Genomic DNA, 23,488 nt, shown 5'->3' with positions numbered 1-23,488 from the left:
AGGAAGAGGTGGAATCCCAAGCCAGAAGCGGAAATCGGTCAGTAGTGTAGAAGAGTCCTGACAGGCGGCAGTGCGGCGAGGAGAAGCGCTAAACCGAAACATACCATGAAGAACGAAGGCATAGAGGGGATGCAGCGGTTCCTGAGCCCGGACAGGGGTCGAGGCCTCCAGGCGTTGAGGCAGTTCTCGGTGGGGGAATTAGTGTTCGCTTGCCCAGCTTACGCCTATGTGCTGACGGAGACTGAGAGAGGCGCGCACTGCGAGCTCTGCTTCAGCAGGTAACTGCAAGCTCTGCTTCTTCACACACGCATTCATCAAAACGGTCGTGAGATAGGACTAAGTCAGATCATCCTCTATTTCAACGCCGGGCATCCTAGCTATGTTTGCTTCTAACCCCCGTCCGACTAGTTTAATGAATCGGCCAATGAAGTGAATAACTCACCTGGACATCAGTGCAGATATTAATGCTACTCTTATGATGAATAATATATCACCATTCATTAATAAACTACGTTTTATATTTGAGCTTGTCAGTCACAAAGAGGAATGAGCCACAGTACTAAAAAATGTATTTTGTAAGGATTAAAAAAAAAAAAAATCATCTAAACAGCAAAAATCAATGCCAGAGTGCTTCAAAGATTCTCTCATAGAGACATGTTCTTCCCTTCTATCACACGCACGCACATCCTACCCACGTTGCATGAAGGTTTGTGGAGCAGTGAAAGGTTACACTGCTATATATAGATTTCCATGTGCCCAGCAGTGGCAAAGAGAAGTTCAGCGGGGAACATGTGTTGTACTGTACATAATGTTGCTTCATTCATTGCATGTGGGAGTGTTTCGGGACCCCCTACAGCAGGGGTGTAAAAGTCAGGGGTGTCACTAGGCCTATTTTAGGGGGCTCAAGCCCCCTTAAAATATTCTTAAGGGCCTACTGAATTGAGATTTTCTTATTTAAACGGGGATAGCAGGTCCATTCTATGTGTCATACTTGATCATTTCGCGATATTTCCCTATTTTTGATGAAAGGATTTAGTAGAGAACATCCACGATAAAGTTCGCAACTTTCGGTGCTAAGACAAAAGCCCTGCTTCTACCGGAGGTCGCAGACGATGACGTTGCAAGTGTGGGGGCTCCTCACATCGTCACATTGTTTATAATGGGAGCCTCCAACAAAAAGGGCTATTCGGACCGAGAAAACGACAATTTTCCCATTAATTTGAGCGAGCATGAAAGATTCGTGTTTGAGGATATTGATAGGGACGGACTAGAAAGAAAGAAAAAAAAACGCGATTGGGACGGATTCCGATGTTTTTAGACACATTTACTAAGATAATTCTGGGAAATCCCTTATCTTTCTATTGTGTTTCTAGTGTTTTAGGGAGTTAAATAGTACCTGATAGTCGTAAGGGTGTCTTCACGAGTGTGTTGACGCGCAGTGTCTCAGGGAAGTCGACGGCAGCTGCATGGACGACACAACCTCAGCTTTTCTCCGGTAAGAAGCGACTTTTTAACCACAATTTTCTTACCGAAACCTGCTGGTTGACATTCCGTCTTGATTCATGTTCGCTCTGATCCATAGTAAGGTTTCACCTCCAGGAATTTTAAACAAGGAATCACCGTGTGTTTGTGTGGCTAAAGGCTAAAGCTTCACAACTCCATCTTTCTACTGTGACTTCTCCAATATTAATTGAACAAATTGCAAAAGATTCAGCAACACAGATCTCCAAAATACTGTGTAATTATGCCGTTTAAGCAGACAACATTTAGCTGTGTGTGTGCGTTTTGCTTGCACATCATCATTACACGATGTTTCCAGGACGAAACTCCCTGGAAATTTAAAACTGTAATTTAGTAAACTAAAAAGGCCGTATTGGCATGTGTTGCAATGTTAATATTTCATCATTGATATATAAACTATCAGACTGCGTGGTGGGTAGTAGTGGGTTTCAGTAGGCCTTTGAGCACCCCTAAATAATTTGGCGTTTTATTTTATTTGTATTTATTTTCTTTTTTTTACAAATACATGCCGAAATATTAATTTTAAAGTGGCCCGAATAAGAGTTTAAAATAAATAATCATATAACCTGTCATTATTCACTCAGTTTCCCCTCACTTCATAGCGTAAGGAGCGCTACTGCCTGCTGGCGCTGACGAGACACGCGGCCGCCATCTTGCACTGGTGATCCACTCCACTCAGTGCAATTCTTTTGGCAGGGGCAATGAACTGTCAGCGCATTTGATCTCACATGAATACCACTGATTTTCACGCGCTTTTTTGTCATGCGTGTAACTATGATAAAGGACACATGTTTTGGCGTGTTCATAGTTTGCTTAACAGTAATAGAATATTCTTATATGCTATAAGTGACCAGACATCCAAGATCAAAACTGGGAATAATAATCCTAGAGAAGGGGGAAAAAACGGTCAGCTATGTTTAAGTTGAAGAAACAATATGATTAGGTTATATTAACATGTGTATATCCTACGTAAACAATGTATGAATACACTAGATATCTATATATCTTACGGACCAATAGACTGTATCTGTTGCTTCAACAGCAGAGAGTTTATTCTGTCTTGACACTTTGTATTGATATTTTGTATTACATTCTTCCCGTAAACGATTATGTTTACAGTGATTGTTTTATATGTATTTTTCATGTATGTTGCTTTGGATAAAAGTGTCTGCCAAATACTTAAACATATATAAACACATGAAAGTCTTTATAATCAGCTAAAACCACCAATCTGTTTCACTGGATTCAGAATAAAACCAACGTCTGTCTTACCCAACAAAGTTAGTATTTGAATATTGTTACTTGAAGACTTATTCCTGGTTACAGTTATACAGTTAAGAGTATTTTCTTATGTTTTGCCTAAAATGAGAATGCATCATAATCAGTGGTGGCTGGTAAATTTTGTTTTAGGTGGGGCTAAAAGTTTGTAAACCAAATACCTGTGGGGGTGTCATCCTCCCCCAGAAGATTTCTTTGTGATTTTCACATACAAATATTGAAGATCTTTGCTCCTTCTCAACTCTGTAGTCAAGCTGCACAAAACTTTGTGTCTGCAAATTTAAATAATTTAGTTTTTAAGTTTTGTGTTTCTTGTAGAATCTATATAAAGTAGTCTACATAAGCCTATTGTTAAAAAAATAAAAAAAAATCATTAAAAATATATTTGTTTTATTGCATTGATTTGTTACATTAATAACTGTTGTATTACTATAGGATGGTTTGTTAAACATTTCATAGGATTTTCGGAGGGAGGAAAATCCAAGACATTTAACATAAAATATAAAATGAATAAATACATAAAGAGAAAAAAAAAAAAAGGTTAAAAGCCATCGTCCCGTGCATTTTTTTTACTGTCCCAGGGCTTGACATCAGTCAAGCCCTGGAAGTTACATTTTATAGTTTGCATTATTTGTTTCAGCATTGCACTTTGAAGATGGTCCCTCAGCTCTTTGACAGCTTTGGCTCTTTTTTCAGATCAGCAGACGGACTCTAAGTCTTTCTTACAGTATACATAAACGTTTCTCACTTCAATTCAGACTTCCATATATTATATTTCCTTCACCGACTGAAATAATAATAATAACAAAGAATAATTTCTAAGTCTTTGTTAGCCGTTTGTGAAGTTTTTTACTCGTGCGCTACGTTCGCTCACATCCTGTTCATCTCCTGGGGGCCAAGCCCCCCCTGTCCTTAAAAGTTAGTGACGCCCCTGGTCAAAGTCATTTCTCAAGTTGGCCGGACTTAAAAATAAAGACAATTGGCAACACTCAATTGGCCCTAATGTGTGAATGTGTGTCTGAATGTTGTTTGTCTATCTGTGTTGGCCCTGCGATGAGGGGGCGACTTGTCCAGGGTGTACACACCTTCCGCCCAAATGCAGCTGAGATAGGCTCCAGCGACCCCAAAAGGGACAAGCGGTGGGCGATGGATGGATGGCATTGTGTGTGTGTGTGTGTGTGTGTGTGTGTGTGTGTGTGTGTGCGTGTGTGTGCGTGTGTGTGTGTGATGTATTTATTTTATTTTTATCTTTTTGAACAACATGTACATTATCTTTAAAACCAGACTGCAAGTACACAGAATTCTGGGAACATTATTAAAGAGTGAATGCACAACTGTGCTGCTGAAACCCAACACTCATAGAATTTTAACATGTTCAGCAACATGGTGATGTATTACATGTGCATTGAAGTCTAAATTTTTTCTAAAATCAGCACGCACTAATGAGCCAAGGAAACCATTTTGCATGTTTAAGTATCTATATAAAGTGCACAAACATGCATGTGCCGCTGTAAAACTTTCATGGAATTATGAAGCATTTGATAATCGATATAGTACATGTGTAATGAAGTGTATATTGTATTTAACATCAGTACACACTACAAGGAGGACGCTACATTGTTTTTGTTTTTTGGTTGCTTGGTTGCTTTTTACATGGGAGCACTGCCTGGAGGCAAGACACGTAAGTTAACGTCAAGATTTGTCATTAAATACAGTAAGGACTAAAAACATGAGATAATGTTGCACCTTTCTTATGACACAGAGCAAAATGTCTTGCTTGTCAAAGTCGTCCCATCAGGTGGAAGTTCGACAGCGATCGTATCCAAAACAGCTGACTGTCATTAGTGCCGGCGGGAGTGTAGCAAAGCCCATTTTGATGCGTCTTTTTATTAATGTTGTGTGAAAAGTGAAGCATGTTTACGTTCAAACATACATTAAGTAATCGTATAATGTTTGAATGGCTATATATAGTGTAATATATTTGGGAGAATTATTATTTTTTTATTGCTGTTATGTAGAGGCAACACGAACATCAGCATGAATCTACGTTAGCTTTATTTTTTTAACTCATGTAAACAACTTTCGTAATGTAACTAACATGTAAGCAAATACGCCAAAGCGTCACTTCCCGTCCTTCAACAATCGCTACTTTTTTGGAATCAAAATATATAATTTACTACATGTAGCTTATTATTTGCGCTCTGTTGACTAGTGATGCACCGAAAATTTGTCGTTGTCAAAGACTCAAACTCTATGTTGTGATGAAGTATCCACTTCGCTGGCAGACTCTCATTCCCCGCACACACGAATGATGTAGCTCGCCGAAAGCTGACAAAAAAGACACATACAGGTTGCATTCAGATTGCATTGCATTAAGTCTAAAGTCACATCTGAAAATATCATATTCGCCTACCACCTCATGTGCCCTGAATCTGATGCAAAAATTTCAGATTCAAAGCACTTTGGAGCATTAACACTGGGGGAAAAAATCTGATTTGATGTGTAGTGTCAACGGAGCTTATGTCTGCTCTAGCAAAAGACCGGTCTCATCACAATCAAAATTTGATGTGGTTACTTACTGTGCTGTAGTCATGCTAGTGAGCACCAATAATGTATGCCTCGAAAATAGTCAATTTTTTTATTCCACTGCGATTCGCATCTTCTTTCCACGCAGGCCTGTTTAGTTTTGTGATTCTTATTGAGTTCGCAAAATGGACAAAACTCGTCAAATGGCGAAAAAACAATAAAAAGGCACACATGCTAAAGTGTTGACATGTGACTCCTTGTGTAGTAAGTGAAGTGGAGGGCTCTGCCTTTAACAATGTAGCGCCCTGCTTTTTTGCCTGCTGGTGATTAAATGAGACTTGGTTCGCACACAGGCATATTTGGGTTGATTTCAAAGGGGTTCACTTTTCGAGCTTTCACTGTACTTGAAATACCCCTTTTGATTTATGAAATAGTACATACACAAAGTCAATTCAGTCTTTCATTGCCAGCTTATCCAACCAATGATGTGCTTGTCCCTACAGGAAAGAAGACCTGTCTAAATGCGGCAAATGTAAGCAGGCTTACTATTGCAACGTTGACTGCCAGGTAATGTCTCTTTCCACTACAACTGTACTCTGTTGGTTGTCTGTCAGTGTTTAATGGATCTGATGATCAAAAAATTAAATGTCTACACGTCCGTGTTCTTGTGACTCACATTGGCATACGCATATTGAAGCACTTAGTAACTGTTTCCTCTGTTTTAAAACTGGTATTTAATGGTTTCTAATTGAGTTCATGATGCACACAGAGAGGTGATTGGCCGATGCACAAGCTGGAATGTGTTGCCATGTGTGCTTACGGGGAGAACTGGTGTCCTTCGGAGACAGTCAGACTGGTGGCCAGAATCATCATGAAACAGGTACATTTTGAAATAATTAGTTGTGACAAACATGAAAAATGAAGCAAACTTTTACCATTTTTTAATTTAGAAGGGAAAAGCAGAAAATTAGAACGCTGTAAAGAATATCAAGGAACTTTATTGCCACATTCATAAATGAGATGGCACGACATGTTGTACCCAATGTCCAAAATACTGTATAGCCCAATACAGTCAATTTATATTGACTGTATTGTACTGTATTATTTATTCATGATTGTGATTAATTTTACTCTGATCACGGTGATCAGCTGTTGGCATATATTACCTCGATCAAAAATGGAGGAAATGTTAGAAGATACAGTAGTAGTAAACAGCAAAGATTAGGGTTGTCCCGATACTACAAACCATGAGTTAGGAAGATGTGTTAGATGTAAATATAAACGGAATACAATGATTTGCAAATCATTTTCAACCCATATTCAGTTGAATGTGCTACAAAGACAAGATATTTGATTTTAAAACTGATAAACATTTTTTTGCAAATCATTAACTTTAGAATTAGATGCCAGCAACACGTGACAAAGAAGTATGGAAAGGTGGCAATAAATACTGATAAAGTTGAGGACTGCTCATCAAACACTTATTTGGAACATCCCACTGGTGTGCAGGCTAATTGGGAACAGGTGGGTGCCATGAGTGGGTAAAAAAACAGCTTCCATGAAATGCTAAGAAATTCACAAACAAGGATGGGGCGAGGGTCACCAATTTGTAAGCAAATTGTCGAACAGTTTTAGAACAACATTTCTCAACGAGCTATTGCAAGGAATTTAGGGATTTTACCATCTGCGGTCCGTAAAATCATCAAAAGGTTCAGAGAATCTGGAGAAATCACTGCACGGAAGCGATGATATTAAGGACCTTTGATCCCTCAGGCGGTACTGCATCAAAAACCCACATCCGTGTGTAAAGGATATCACCACATGGGCTCAGGAACACTTCATAAAACCACTCTCAGTAACTACAGTGGGTTGCTACATATGTAAGTGCAAGTTAAAACTCTTCTATGCATTTATCAACAACACCAAGGAACGCTGCTGGCTTCGCTGGGCCCGAGCTCAACTAAGATGAACTGATGCAAAGTGGAAAAGGGTTCCGTGGTCTGACGAGTCCATATTTCAAATTATATTTGGAAACTGTGGACGTGGTGTCCTCCGGAACAAAGAGGAAAATAACCGTCCGGATTGTTATAGGCGCAAAGTTCAAAAGCCAGCATCTGTGATGGTATGGGGGTGTATTAGTGCCCAAAGCATGGGTAACTTACACATCTGTGAAGGCACCATTAATGATGAATGGTTCATACAGGTTTTGGAGCAACATATGTTGTCATCCAAGCAACGTTGTCATGGACGCCCCTGCTTATTTCAGCAAGAAAATGCCAAGCCACGTGTTACAACAGCGTGGTTTCATAGTAAAAGAATGCGGGTACTTTCCTGGCCCGCCTGCAGTCCAGACCTGTCTCCCATCGAAAACGTGTGGCACATTATGAAGCGTAAAATACGACAGCGGAGACCCCGGACTGTTGAACGACTAAAGCTATACACAGAACAAGAATGAGAAAGAATTCCACTTTCAAAGCTTCAACAATTAGTTTTGTCAGTTCCCAAACGTTTGAGTGTTGTTAAAAGAAAAGGTGATGTAACACAGTGGTGAACATGCCCTTTCCCAACTACTTTGGCACATGTAGCAGCCATGAAATTCTAAGTTAATAATTATTTGCAAAAAAAAAATAGAGATTATGAATTTGAACATCAAATATCTTGTCTTTGTAGTGCATTCAACTGAATATGAGTTGAAAAGGATTTGCAGATTATTGTATTCCATTTATATTTACATCTAACACAATTTCCCAACTCATATGGAAACGGGGTTTGTATATTAGAAACAGTAAAGGTCCCTAGTATACTGCCTTGGGGAACTCCACAGCTTACTGAGAAGGGAGGGGACACGGTGCCGTTCACATCTATCACCTGTTTCCTCCCCTCTAAGTAAGATTGCATCCAGCTCGAGGAGGTTTTATCGAGTCCGATTGCTCTGAGCTTATCCAACAGTATAGCGTGGTTAACGGTGTCAAAGGCCTTTTGAATGTCCAGCATGACCATGCCGCTGTATTTGCCCGCGTCCACCTCATGATTGATGTGGTCGGTCAGATAGAGAAGGCATGTGTCAGTGGAGTGGTTAGTTCTGAAGCCGGATTGGAATTTGTACATTAGTTTATTAGTAGCAAGGTATCTATTGACCTGTTCATAAACTATTTTTTCCATTACTTTCGAATTGGAACTGACAATAGAAACAGGTCGGTTGTTACGAGGTTCTAATTTGCTTCCTTTTTTATAAAGGGGGGTTACTCTTGCTATCTTGAAATCCTTGGATACTTGGCCTTGTTTGATTGAGAGGTTTATTATATGAGTGATTATTGGGGCAATAGTGGTGGCAGAGTCCATGAGGAATCTGGAGCCGGCGGCCTTGTTTGGGTGGAGCTCGCTCAATTTATTAAGCACCCTGACAGCTGAGACCATTTTATTTCTGCAATAGCTGTGCTGCTCATTCAGCTGTTTAAAATTAAAATGACTGATAAAATGTCATCCATTTAGAAAAAAGGAAAGGCAAAGCGCAAAAAAAACCCACAACGTTGTTTATGTAAGTTATAATTGCAGCAATTAAAACAAACAACAAAACAAGAAAATCTAACTTCCTCAAAAGGAAAATCCTTTAGTGATGCTTAGAAAGCTGCACACTGACATACCGTATTTCCTTGAATTGCCGCAGGGCATATAAGCCCCTGCCTTGAATTACTGCTGGGTCAAACTCGCTTCGCAAACTAATTAGCGCATGCTTAGTATTAACGCCTGGTCAAACTCGTGACACTTCCCCTGTCATCATTTTCAAAATGGAGGAAGCTGATTTCAATACCATTAATTTGAAATCGCATAAAGGGAAGAAGATTAAGAGCTATCCAGTAGGATTTAAGGTCCAAGCTTACATAACACTCAAATGTTTACTGCATGCCTTTGGTAAGTGCCGGAGTGAGAAGAGGTTTTAAAATAATTAGCGCATGCTTACTTTTACCGCATGCCTTTTGTAAACGCAGGAGTGAGAAGGGGTTTTAAATTAATTAGCGCCCCGGCGGCAATTCAAGGAAATACGGTACATTGACTATTGTTTAACTCCTGGTAGTTTTACCACTTTAATAGACTCAATGTTTAGAATTGTATATTTGATAAATTTTTACAATGTTTATTTAATTGATTGTATGTTTAATCGTATGATACCTCTGTATTGGTGCCTTTGTGCGTGTGTGGGTTTGTGTTTGTTAAAGTGCCTTTTTTACGGCATTGCAAATTGACGCTGCTTCGGCTAAAATGTGTTATTTTTCATACAACTTTGGCTCACACTTGTTAGCTAGAGTGTAGCGATGTAGTACTCCTTTGCGTTGTTTTCCCCCAAAAGACGACACCCAGTCTTTCTTCCGGCTCAAACATAGTTTATTCTGGTGAAACCAATCAGTGAGTCTCCAATCAGCCTTTTCTATACATTTTAAACCGTCACATGGAAGAGAGCAGACTGACAAACACATTAACACACGATAATAAAAAACACAGAATACCTGGTGAAAACAATCATTGTCAGTCTCCAAACAGCCTTCTCTATACATTTTAAACCTGCACAGAAATGAAACAAAACAAAACAAAACTTAACATAAATGTGTCTCCTTTAGGCATACAGCAACACAGCTAGCCTGCTAATAAGTTACATGAAAGCTATCAAGCGGCCGGAATGAGAATCAGCACCTCCAAATCCGAGTCCATGGTTCTCTCCCGGAAAAGGGTGGAGTGCCATCTCCGGGTTGGGGAGGAGACCCTGCCCCAAGTGGAGGAGTTCAAGTACCTAGGAGTCTTGTTCACGAGTGGGGGAAGAGTGGATCGTGAGATCGACAGGCGGATCGGTGCGGCGTCTTCAGTAATGCGGACGTTGTACCGATCTGTTGTGGTGAAGAAGGAGCTGAGCCGGAAGGCAAAGCTCTCAATTTACCGGTCGATCTACGTTCCCATCCTCACCTATGGTCATGAGCTTTGGGTCATGACCGAAAGGATAAGATCACGGGTACAAGCGGCCGAAATGAGTTTCCTCCGCCGGGTGGCGGGTCTCTCCCTTAGAGATAGGGTGAGAAGCTCTGTCATCCGGGAGGAACTCAAAGTAAAGCCGCTGCTCCTCCACATCGAGAGGAGCCAGATGAGGTGGTTCGGGCATCTGGTCAGGATGTCACCCGAACGCCTCCCGAGGGAGGTGTTTAGGGCACGTCCAACCGGTAGGAGGCCTCGGGGAAGACCCAGGACACGTTGGGAAGACTATGTCTCCCGGCTGGCCTGGGAATGCCTCGGGATCCCCCGGGAAAAGCTAGACGAAGTGGCTGGGGAGAGGGAAGTCTGGGCTTCCCTGCTTAGGCTGCTGCCCCCGCGACCCGACCTCGGATAAGCGGAAGACGATGGATGGATGGATGGATGGATGGAAAGCTATCAAGCTAATTCACGAGGCGCCAGAGAGCACAACATACCGTCACACGAAAGACAGCAGATTGATTACACACAAGGCCTCAGCCTGGAAGTCTGCTAGGACATGTGACGTTCAGTGACCATAACAAATATAGGAAATCACACTATTAGCTTAGAATAATAAAATTTGCAAAATAACGAAACACATTACATAATGTGTAAATGTAATAAATTAGATAAGATGACATTAAAATAAAATGTCATTAAAATAAGAAGAGTAGTAAGACAGTAAGCGATTGAGATCATAAATTTCCTCTTTTACAAGGTAAAAGCTAACAGTGCTATGTCCGCATTCTCCCTCCAAATGTCCGATGACATGTCTCAGCTTTAAATGCACGCGAATCACAGATGTACTGCCATAGACACAAGGTCTGCTTTGCAAAATGAGCAAGGTATTAATTTTTTAAATAAAGAATAAGAGGGAATATTTTCACACGTTACATGTTATCACTGTCGATGTTTTTGCGAGTGACACACTTCTGGCCGAAAAAATACTAGTGACGACTATTGTCAACAAATATAATTGTCTGCGACAAATTTCATTGTTGACATTGTCGACTAATCGTTAAAGCCCTATTGTACTCCAAGTTTCACTACTATGACGGTCGCCTCAGACACTAAAACATGACCGCAATGTGAAAATACTTTGTCACATCTTAGGTAATTTGTATAAGTTACAACTAGGCTTTAATGTGCTGAAACCATGGGTGTGTGTTATTCCAGTTGAAGCTACAACTTTTTAGTCATGTTGTTAGCATTGCATGTCCCGCCTTGTCTTTCCACAAGTCTCACCAGTCATGTGGTGCTGATGATGTTGAAGATAAAGTACATCAACAAAGTTAGTCTCCATTTGGCATTGCCCAGACACCTGCTTGTAGCTGATATTAGGTTGTGTGCTGAGTCACATCAAGTCCTGGAATGTCTAGGATTTGTCTTTTGACATCGCTTACATCAAAGGTTCACCAATGTGGAGATGTGTTATTAATGAGTTGAAAAAGTGCATCAAAAAGTTGTTCTGCCAAAAGTTGGTCAAATGGATGAAAATAGAGTAGCCCCAATATTAGCTGCTATATAGTTGTTAGCAGTGTTTTGTTTACCCTTAACCCGGAAATTAAAGTCTCGATTTGTTAATATCTTAACTGATCGCCACATCATAATAAAAGAAAATAAGATTAATACTGCACTGTAATACATGTAAGACATATTTAAAACCTAATTTAGGACACAAATATGTAGAACATACTTAAAAAAAGAAGTCCACCAAGTACCAAAAAGTGAATCTGTTCTTAAAATATAGTCAACATATACATTGAAAGCCTCTGTACAAAATAAACTGGAACTAGAAAAAGTATAAGATCTAAATTTCCAAAAATAGAAACCTAATTCCATGACAAGCTAGGTACTACTACAAAACAAACCTAAACCAATAAAAACTCTTACTTCACTACATGACGCCACTACAGAAGTGGACCAAAGATGGTGGAGAAAAATTGTGATGACCATAGAAGTTGAGTAGGAAGCCATTACAATGTAGTCTAACAAAGGGGTTCTTAACCTTTTTTGACCCGAGATGCGCAACTTTTCCGATACAGAGGGGTCCAGGGCCCACCCAAATTTTAACACTGAAATAGTAATCTTACTCTTGATTTTAATCACATTTAGTAATTATATATAACCTACTTATAGTTTAACGAGATACAACTTGTCAAATGCTATGAAGCCATGTGTTAATCACAAAGTTTCGTATTAAGGCTTAGGTCCGGCTGATTACAACAATAAATACTAATTAAATATTCTGCAAAAAAGGGACTCCTAACAACTGATTTAAAAAGTTCATATAATTACGCAGTGCTAAAATAAAAAATTAAAGTTCAAATAAAAATACAGAGCATAATTTTTGCGCTTGAAGGGGAACTGCACTTTTTGTGGAATTTTGCTTATCGTTCACAATAATTTTGAAAGACATGACGATGGATGTTATTTTTTTCTTGCATTCTAAATATTAAATAAATGGGAGAAATAAAAAAAAAGATAGATAGGTAAATAGAAATAAAGCTCTTAAAAAACATCCAAACACCCCCATTGAGGTTTTATATACATGATGTAAGTATATATATGTGTAATGTAGTAACGGGGATATTTACAATAACATTGAATATTTACGTATTTTTTATCAATTTAAGCTTATTTGGCACATGAATTTAAAAAACGCATTACGTTTGCTTTTATTTCTTCATCACTAATTACTAAATGCAGACTTCATGAGCGCCAACACACATAATAAAGATCACTTACTGTGCAAGGTCGGCTGTCATTAGGATGCAGACTGCTAGGATGTTCATATATTCTCATTTAGATGAAGAATGTCTCATACAGTAATTACTCGCAAAGAAACGGGGTGGGGAGAAAAATAACTTTTAGTGTCATCCTAGCCAATTTGGGGTCCTAAATGGCTGTCAGTGTCCCAACTTGACGGAATACCTACTCAGACGTTTTCTGTCCAGGTGAGAGAGATGCATGATTTAGAATCGAAAATAAACTTACAGGAAACGAGGAAGCGGCAGACCACTCGATGTAAACATAGGGGCACGCAGAAGTGATCACGGCAGACTGCTAGGATGTTCATATATTCTCATTTAGATGAAGAATGTCTCATACAGTAATTACTCGCAAAGAAACGGGTTGGGGAGAAAAATAACTTTTAGTGTCATCCTAGCCAATTTTGGGTCCTAAATGGCTGTCAGTGTCCCAACTTGACGGAATACCTACTCAGACGTTTTCTGTCCAGGTGAGAGAGATTCATGATTTAGGATCGAAAATAAACTTACAGGAAACGAGGAAGCGGCAGACCACTCGATGTAAACATAGGGGCACGCAGAAGTGATCACGGCGACGCTATAGTTTGTCTGTGTTAGCACTTATAATAACAATATCACTAATACTTGGTTAATATTCAAGTCACGAAATGTAAATGGAGTATTGTTGGTGGTTTTTGAATGGTTATTTATTGGATTTTATGGGGGAAATAGAGGAACTCCCATTGACTCAGTTGTAAGCAGACTTTTTACCTTTATTTAAAAGTTAGAATGCATTAAAAAAACATGTCTTTCATAATGAACGTGAATGATTAGGCAAAAAAAAGAAAAGGCGCAGTTCTCCTTTAAGAAACTTCTCTATAACTTTAGTTCCAGAGTTTTTCTGTTTGTTTGAAATTGTCATAACTGCCACAAGTGGTGTAAAAGTGTAGTACCACTGAGAACGGCTGCGGCCCACACGGACCATATCCGAGACACATTTTTTTGACGGCCCACTTGGGGAATCTCGTGGCCCAACTATGGGCCGGCCCTATGGTTAAGACACATTGGTCTAACATATGCCAGTCAGTGTGCCTGTGTATTTCTACACTTGAGTTTGGTATGAAGCGGGTTACGCTATTAAAAGTAGTACACACCTCAAAGTCAAATGGATACCACGGGTATCCAAAAAATTTTACATAAAGCAGTGCCTGTGAAAATGGTGAAGGTTTAATAATGTTAGTGGTTACCATTTAAATTCTTTCTTATGGGGAAAAAATTTGTTTTTCAAATCCGAACAATGTCAACCAGCGTCCTGGAACGTATACTTTTCAACATGGGAGGTTCCACTGTATTTGTGTAATTAAAATGTCAGTGAAAACAAAAGTGCCTGCAGTCAGTAGCGCCGTTCTCTAGCTGTGTTTGCAAGTGGCTGCATGTTGCTTAAAAATGTTTCTAACAAACTCACGGCAAACTGTTTAGTCGTGCTTAGACTGTTTTTTTCTCCTAATAATATTTTCAATTGAATGTTTCTTCTTGCAGAGAGTCACAACAGAGCGCACACCCTCAGAGAGACTACTGCTGCTCAAGGAGTTTGAAGCACGTAAGAATGGACGTTTTTTGTGTTTGTTTGAATACAAATCACAAATTATTAGTGTTCTAGCGAAGCTTAATATTACTGTTCAGTCATTTTGGCCACCAAGTCCAAACTAGTATAACCTTTTTGGTCTATTTGATTTAAAATAGATAAAGCTAAGGCCATATTGTCAAATGGCAGCAGTGTCTTTTAACCATAGGGCTGGGGCCCATTGTTGGGCCATGAGTGCTACCAAAATATATCTGTTTCTCAGCTGTGGTTCATATGGGCCACAGCGGTATTCAGTTGTAAAACACTTTTCCACCATTTGCAGCATTAATGACAATATTAAACAAACAAGAAGTATATAGCTAAAATAATAGAAGTTTCTTATAAGCGCAACAATTATGAGTAAAAGTGTCAAGCTGTATTTTCATTTGCTCTTTAATTTTAACAACCTTTTTAGTTGAGAAAATATATATTTATTTAGTAAGATTTCATTTTAGAAGTGTGTATGTAAAGTAAATTTATTTTCATCAGTTTTTATGAGTGCCATCTTTTGCAGTATTTGATAACTATCTATTTTTAGTTTTTTTTCCTGTATTCTATTTTTATCCTGTTAAACTGTAATAGTGGAAAACTTTGAGGTCAAAAATATTTATAAGCGCTGGCTTACAGTAAGTGTGTGTTTTTAAGTTACCTTTCCAATCACCTTTAGTTCCACAGTGATGTGTGTTAGCAGTGTTCTAGGCTGTGCTGTAGCCTCAGGTCCTGTTTCTCTGCGCTTCCCTCCACTCTAAATCTGCAGTGCACTGGGACCTAAATCCCAAGACTCATTGCTCTGTAATTTCATGCTAAATGATTACTCCCACTGTGCCCTCATTTAAGGTAATAAATGTACTGTAATTGTACAGGAGTTGCGCTCACAGGACCGATTTTTGACTGTTTGATGAATGAAGTTGTGTGAGTTTGTATTTCAGGCACCAACTTGCTGGGTTTTAGTCATCTCCTTTTGGTGCCACACCTGTTTGTCGTGCACACAGAGCATTTCAGTGGCCAGCAGCTGCAACTTGTGTGTATTTGTGTGGCTGGCAATGACACATGGCATCCTGCAGAACCATGTGACTGAAATAGTGCTATTATAAAGGAATGTAATCTCTTTTTAGAGGAATATCTATTTTTTTTATTTGCTTCTTTCAGATTTAGATAAAATGGACAGTGAAAAGGACGAAATGAACCAGACGGACATCGCCGCCCTTCACCACTTTTATTCCAAACACATCAGCAGCCTCCCAAATGACCAAGCGCTCACTGAGCTCTTTGCACAGGTTTGCTTCCATTACTCACACATACAATAGCCGCAATGGGGAAGTCTCCAAATTAGACAAGTTTTTTTGACTTTCTTCCCTTTTTAATAAGTGCACCCTGGTTTACTCCCATATTGCGCAAATTAAAAACCAAGAGATGCCAAAGTGAGCGTCTCTACAAAAAACCTGGACTCACTATACACAATGACAATGACATGTACATCCAACACCTTCTACATCACAAGGACTGCCTGAAAAACACCAAATCATCCTACTATACAGCTTTCTTCTTGCCAAAATTACAAATCTACCGTATTCACTTCCCTCTCTTACGGACTCATCTGTATTTTGTAGTTTCTTTTGTGCAATTTTTCAATTCCAAAATCACCCAGATTCACCAATCACTTCTTTCTTCTTCCCCTCAACCACAGTTCACCCGCCCTGACTCCTTCATCCATTCATTTGCTAGTTTTTCACAGCCTTCACAGTTAGACATCGCTGCACGTATCCGCCGATCCAAGCCATCCTGTCATTTAGATCCATTCCCAACTGCTTTAGTGAAAGTCTGCCTCCCTTTACTGATCCACCTCATCACTAATATGATCCATTCTTCATTCACCACTGGAATGGTTCCCTCAACTTTTAAAACAGCAGGCCAATTTTGAAAAAAACCTGGCTCAGATCCAAATAATTACAATAAACTTCATCCCATTTCAAATCCGCCATTTATTTCATTTATCCTTGTAAAATTCTCCTCCCAGCTCACTCCTACCCACTGTTAAATAACCCATATGAACAATTCCAGTCTGGTTTCTGCACCCTGCATAGCACTGAAACAGCACTTGTAACGATCACAAACGATCTCCTCCTGGCAGCTGATTCTGGTCTTCTCACAATGCTCATCCCTTTAGATCTCACTGCAGCCATTACACAGTGTCCTCTTCAATAGATTGCACAGTATTGGCATCACAAACACACTCCTTCACTGGTTTAGATCATACCTCTCTGACTGCATTCCGTTTGTTAAACTCTGTTCATCCAAATCCTCTCCGTCTCCTGTTTCCTTTGATGTGCCCCAGGGCTCTGTCTATGGTCTTCTGCTTTTTATAATTTACATCCTACCTTAAGGCAATATTTTCCATAAATTCTAAAATACATTTTCACTGTTATGCGGATGACACCCAGCTCTAACTCTCTACCAAACCCACTGCATCTCCTCCTCCTTCCTCCCTTACAGACTGCCTCCTTGAACTCTAGCAGTGGTTTTCATCCAATTTCCTCCAACTCAACAGCAATAAAAACTAAATCTTACTTGTCTGTACCAAATCCATTCGAGCCATGACCAACAGCTTACTCTCGGAAATTCTTCCGTCTCACCCTCCTGCCAACTTGAGTCTGAGTGTCATCCTCGACAGCGCACTCTCTTTTTAAGCCCACATAAACATTATTTGATATGTTTATTTTCATCTATGCAACATCCATAACCCCACGTACTGCTGCGATACTGGTTTATAGCCTTGTCACCTCTCGTCTAGACTACTGCAATTATCTCCTATTTGGGCTCCTCACAAGTCACTCTACAAACTTCAGCTTCTTCAGAACTCTGCTGCCCGGATAATTACCAGAACCCCTTCAATCCAGCACATCACCCCTCTTCTGCAGCAGCTCCACTGCCTACCCATTAAACACTGTATCCAATTTAAAATAATTCTACTCACTTTCAAAGCCATCCATAAACTTACCCCGTCATATCTTTCTGACCTGCTCCATGTCGCTACACCCTCAAGTTCCCTAATATCCTTGTCATTCGTCCATCTCACTGTCCCCTTAAATAAACCGTCCCCCATGGGTGCCCGAGCCTTGAGACACGCTCAGCCCCTCATCTTTGGAACTCATTACCACCAGACCTTCTCAATATGGACTCAATTTCCCTCTTAAATCAAGATTAAAAAAACACTTATTCTTGACTGCTTATGTACTGTAAATTTGATCTATATATGTTGTTTTTATCCAATTAATTGTATTATGTAGTTTTTGTACGGTGTCCTTAAGTTCCGATGAAAGCACCTTGTGAGTAAAATGTATTATTATGTGTTACAAGGACTGTTTGTCGTCTCAAATCGCATTCAGTGGTACCTTGGGATACGAGTGCCTCACATTGCCACATCAACTAATGGTTATGCTTAAGGTTGCAAGTAAAAATCTGAGTTATTATGCTCCCGAGTCCTTACCATTAGTTGGCGTACAAATGCCACAATGAACCCTGCAAGATCAGAACACATTTGGTCTGACTCGCTAGCATTAGATTACAGATAGATGTCAACATAACTTTGTTTTGTGGCCATCTCGGCAAGGTAGTTTGAGTGTAGCACTGCCAGTCTGCACCATACCGAAACAGAATGAGTCGATAACGCCAGCCAAAGACGTTAATTATATACATTTATCCATTACTATCATTGCGCTTTCATTTTTTTTCCTTCTTTTTTCTTCTGCTCCTCAGCTGCTATTGTTTCAACTTAATCCCTCCACTTCCGCTATGTAGCCAAGATGGTGACTATAGAGCTCTGCGCATTAACCATTTTAGCCTTTTTGAGTGCAACAACCACGTACTGACAGCGCCCTGCCTTTTGCTGCAAATGTCTGTATAAATCAGTCCTTCTCAAATAGGGGTGCATGGTGCAATGCTAGGGGGTGCGCGTGTGACCTCGGGTAACATCCTTTTTTGCCGTACCAGGATATGATGAAGCGTATGTAGCAATTGGCTTCACTGTAATTACGGTGGCAGACGAGGAAAGACCTGTGTTGTTTCCTTTCATGTTAATAAGCCTACGATGTTATGCAAAAAGTATAGTTAAAATGATTTCATAGACAAATTATACTATTTATAGTCACAATCGAGAGTGGGAGGGGGCCGTAAATATTTTTCTATTTCAGAGAGGGGGTGTAAGAGAAAATATTTGAAAAGCACTCGAGTAGGAGCAGAAGTTTGACTTGTTCATGTACTTACTCTTGCTGTTCTCCATCTCTTCCTGTCTATAGGTGAACTGCAATGGATTCACAATAGAAGACGAAGAGCTTTCGCATCTTGGCTCGGCTGCTTTTCCCGAGTATGTAGACCATTGTCTTCTTCCAACCAGATTCTGCGCTACTTTTTTGTTTGACCAGTTGGCGCACCTTAGCAGACATGCCTCACAGCCAGGAGTTGTGGGGTTTCAAATCTCATCTTGTGGAGTTTGCATCTTCCCCCCTTGTTCTGGTTTACAACAGCTTCCAAACACATGCATGTTAGGTTCATTGAAGACTCATTGGTCACTGTGCTTTTCTCAGTCACAATATTTTATATTACATTACATTGTTCACTATTTGGTGGCCAATTACATGGAACAGATGTTCTTTCCATGGATGGCCTTGACTCATTGGACTGATATGATTTCCTCCAGTGTAGCACTGATGAACCACAGCTGCAGTCCAAATGTCATTGTGACTTACAAAGGCACAGTGGCTGAGGTCAGAGCCGTAAAGGAGATCAACCCCGGAGAGGAGGTGAGCAGCCATTTGATCATATTCACAACCAAATACAATTAGGATTTATTTATTGTGTGTTTTTCTCTCCTTCAGATCTTTAACAGTTACATCGACTTGCTGTACCCCACAGAGGACCGCATGGAACGGTTGTTAGACGCCTACTTCTTTACATGCCGGTGTACTGAGTGCACCACCAAGTCCAAGGTAGCAGCCACCTCCACAAAGTACACTCGTCAAAGTAGTTGGCTGAGTTTACAGTTTCATATACAGGTGCATATCATTCAATTTATCTATTCCAAAAGTGAATATATTGTATTCCATACTTCACTACACAGAGTGAAATATTTTAAGAATGAATTTTTAAAATACTTGATTGTTATAATGATTAAGACTTCCAGCTAGTTTGAAAAACACATTCAGTATTCCATGCAAGTTTGAAAAGATGCCAAATATTAAATATTGTAAATAAACTGCAGGAGCCTGAGTAATTAATAGATCTATTGGTCTGGATTAAACTCCTGAAATCAATGAACTTTTGCACCTTATTTAAATATATTGATATGCACTTGTACTGCAGTAATGACGTGTCATAATTAATGTGAATGCTCTTCTCGTTCAATATTTACGATAACCTCCACCTTGTGCAATCGAAATAAATAGAACACTAGTAAATAAGCCACAGACTCGGCAAAGTTGCAACATTGTACAACAAAGTAATAGCACACATGGTAAGACTAGAACAGTGGTTCTCAAATGGGGGTACGCGTACCACTGGGGGTACTTGAAGGTAAGCTAAGGGGTACGTGAGATTTTTTTTTTAATATTCTAAAAATAGCAACAATTCAAAAATCCTTTATAAATATATTTATTGAATAATACTTCAACAATATATGAATGTAAGTTCATAAACTGTGAAAAGAAATGCAACATTGCAATATTCAGTGTTGACAGCTAGATTTTTTTGTGTACATTTCCCATAAATATTGATGCTAAAAATTTCTTTTTTGTGAAGAAATTTTTAGAATTAAGTTGATGAATCCAGATGAATCTTTATTACAATCCCCAAAGAGGGCACTTCAAGTTGATGATTACTTCTATGTGTAGAAATCTTTGTTTATAATTGAATTACTTGTTTATTTTTCAACAAGTTTTTAGTTATTTTTATATCTTTTTTCCAAATAGTTCAAGAAAGACACCTACAAATGAGCAATATTTTGCACTGTTATACAATTTAATAAATCATAAACTGATGACATAGTGCTGTATTTTACTTCTTTATTTCTTTTTTTTTCCAACCAAAAATGTTTTGCTCTAATTAGGGGGTATTTGAAATAAAAAAATGTTCATAGGGGGTACATCACTGAAAAAAGGTTGAGAACCACTGGACTAGAAGAATGCTATGGTATATTATTGTTATTATTTTAAGCTAAATTTTTAGTTTTCAGCAAAACAACTTACTAGCAGAGCCTATTATGTTGCTCTGTTTCTTTATAGGACAAAGAAAAGATGGAAGTCCGTAAGCTTAGTTCCGGACCGCCTGAGCCTGGAGAAATACGATCCATGGTCCGTTACGCCAAGAGTGTCATCGAGGAGTTCAGGAGAGCAAAACACTACAAGAATATCCTTTTTCCTCATGCTCACAGGCCTAAGTTGTTTCTTGATGTGGCCGTAGTCATTCCTCGACTCTTTTTGCACGTCCGAGCGAGCTGCTGGAGATGTGTGAACTCAGCCAGGAGAAAATGGCTGCCATATTTGCAGATACCAACGTCTACATGCTGCACATGATGTATCAGGCCATGGGTGTCTGTCTCTACATGCAGGACTGGGATGGAGCAATGAAGTATGGAGAAAAGATTGTTCATCCATACAGGTACAACAGGAACGATGGGCCATATTTGTTTTCGCTTGCTATGGGGTTATGCAATTGAAGTGTTTCCTGTCTGTCGCTGCAGTGTGCACTATCCGGCCTACTCCCTAAATGTGGCGTCCATGTATCTGAAACTGGGTCGATTGTATTTGGGGCTGGAGAAGAAGACACAAGGAGTCAAAGCACTCAATAAGGTATATTAAGATACGCTGATTACATGCTGTATTATATGAATAAACGATTTATGTACACGAATCTCTCTATGGAGTGCTAAATAATGTTAGAATAACTTTGTCATGTCTAGGCGATGGCCATCATGGAGGTGGCTCATGGTAAAGATCACCATTATGTCGCAGAAGTCAAACGAGAAATTGAAGAGCAGAAGTGAGGGGTAAAGGAAGTTCGTCAAACGCAAGAAAAACCCAAACACCCTGATGGCATGGCATGCATCGTTTTACCTCTTTGTTTGACACATACCCCATTGTCTGAATGCCTCACCTACCCAATTTTCCTCATGCCTTTTCAGTGGGATTTGACTTTATTTTAAATATTTTCACAGCTATGTATTTTGGATGTACCGGCACCTTCATCAGTAATCCGCCAGGATTACCATTTATATCCAGAAAGGATTTTTGGAGAACTTAACATTTTGAAGACTCTTTAAGACATTAGCCTTGACTGAACTTGACATCAGCCAATGTTCCAACTGCTCCGTCTCCTTCCACTGCAAATGTGAGACTTTTCAGTCTTATGTATATATAAAAATGTTGTACTCTTGTTTTACACAATGTGGAAATTCCATAACATGGTGTGTTTCTCCATTATCTTTGTTTGAAATTCTTTGGCCACTCCCTATTTGTAGCGAATAGTCTGGTATGATCCCTGACCAATTTGCAACATTGTAGGTCTGTTCGGGTAGAAGACGCTTCAAAGTCTGACACATATTTGTCTTCTACATAACTACACAAGTATTTTCTTTAAAAAAATTACTGGAAATTAGCAGGATTGGGTTCCTTTAATTTCTATCAAGCATCAATGTTTCTTAATCCTTTAAATTCTTGTTGGATTGCTGTTAAAAAAAAAAATCTGCCTGTATCAGCAGATACTCTGTAGCAACAGTAGAGAAAAATGCAAACTTCCTGGTTCAGTATTTGTCTTGTTTTATCTTGTCTTATTTGCTTGTTTGACTGTACTTTAAACACAAATGGGGTGTTCATATTTTATATTGAATCACTTTTTCCCTAAAATGAGATTTGTTGACCAACAGCACCTCGTGATAGTCAGTTATCAGGCCAGTGATAACACCTGCACAATTTAATCCTAGGAAATACTTGTATGACAGTGCATTTGTACATCAGAATAATATATACATTGGTAAATTATACCGTATATGACAGTTTCTATTTCTGCGGCTCCTTGTATTAGATGAAAGTTTGTCATATTGTGCAGGTGTAGCTAACGGCAAGGACCTTAAGTTATTTTATTGTCACTGTGAGAAAGAGCTAACCTTTGGGGCAAAAGTGTATCTGTTTTCTCTCTTAAACTCAGCAAATAGCATTTCAGCCTTTTATTACTTGTTCCCTTCTAGCTACAGTTTGCTGTAGTAGGAAAAGAAACTTGCATTCTGAGAGTTTTGGGGAAATGTCTGATTATTTTGTGTAGTCAAAGGTAGAGATTATTTAATGTATACAGGGCTTTTAACATGTTGCACTCAAAAGTTGCATACAATTTTTTTAATTCATTGCAAGGTTCTAGAACTTCACATCATGCACTGCCAGTATCAGTAGCATTTTCATCTTCCTATCGAACAATGTGTCTGACCTGTTGTCATGTAGTGTCCAAAACTGTAGCAACTGAGTGCTCTCTGGCCTGTTATAAAGACTGTTGTAACACTGTTTTCTTTGCAGAGCAATTAAAAGTGTTTACCAGGTCAATCATAAGGGCTGTCTAACTATAAACATTTAAATGATTCTCTTTTCCAATGATGTCATGAAGGAAACAAATATGTATGGCACAAATATTTAAATATCCCAGTCAACCTAAATTCTGCACAAAGAAGGTGACAAGGCATTTGTCAGGCATGAATGCTGATTGTATGGAATGCATATATTGTATAGTATATAATAAACTCTAAGTCTCCTGA

General features: G+C 39.2%; 1 protein-coding gene across 2 annotated transcripts; it reads left to right on the top strand.

Moving 5' to 3' along the window:
* On the top strand, positions 1–23,488 carry smyd2a (SET and MYND domain containing 2a). Of its 2 annotated transcripts, XM_061879670.1 has the most exons (13): positions 1–278; positions 5,829–5,892; positions 6,095–6,205; positions 14,613–14,673; positions 15,847–15,974; positions 18,993–19,060; positions 19,394–19,496; positions 19,572–19,682; positions 20,973–21,096; positions 21,174–21,348; positions 21,431–21,539; positions 21,650–21,736; positions 21,905–23,488. In XM_061879670.1, the coding sequence occupies exons 1-12, from the start codon at positions 106–108 to the stop codon at positions 21,731–21,733; spliced, it is 1,311 nt and encodes a 436-aa protein (XP_061735654.1). In that variant the 5' UTR covers positions 1–105; the 3' UTR covers positions 21,734–21,736; positions 21,905–23,488. The 2 variants fall into 2 exon arrangements, with proteins under 2 accessions (XP_061735654.1, XP_061735649.1); XM_061879665.1 differs by having other exon boundaries at positions 2–278; positions 21,650–23,488.

Source organism: Nerophis ophidion, linkage group LG02 (assembly GCF_033978795.1).
Source record: "Nerophis ophidion isolate RoL-2023_Sa linkage group LG02, RoL_Noph_v1.0, whole genome shotgun sequence".
Lineage (NCBI taxonomy): Eukaryota > Metazoa > Chordata > Actinopteri > Syngnathiformes > Syngnathidae > Nerophis > Nerophis ophidion.
This window is presented reverse-complemented; position numbering and strand designations above follow the sequence as displayed.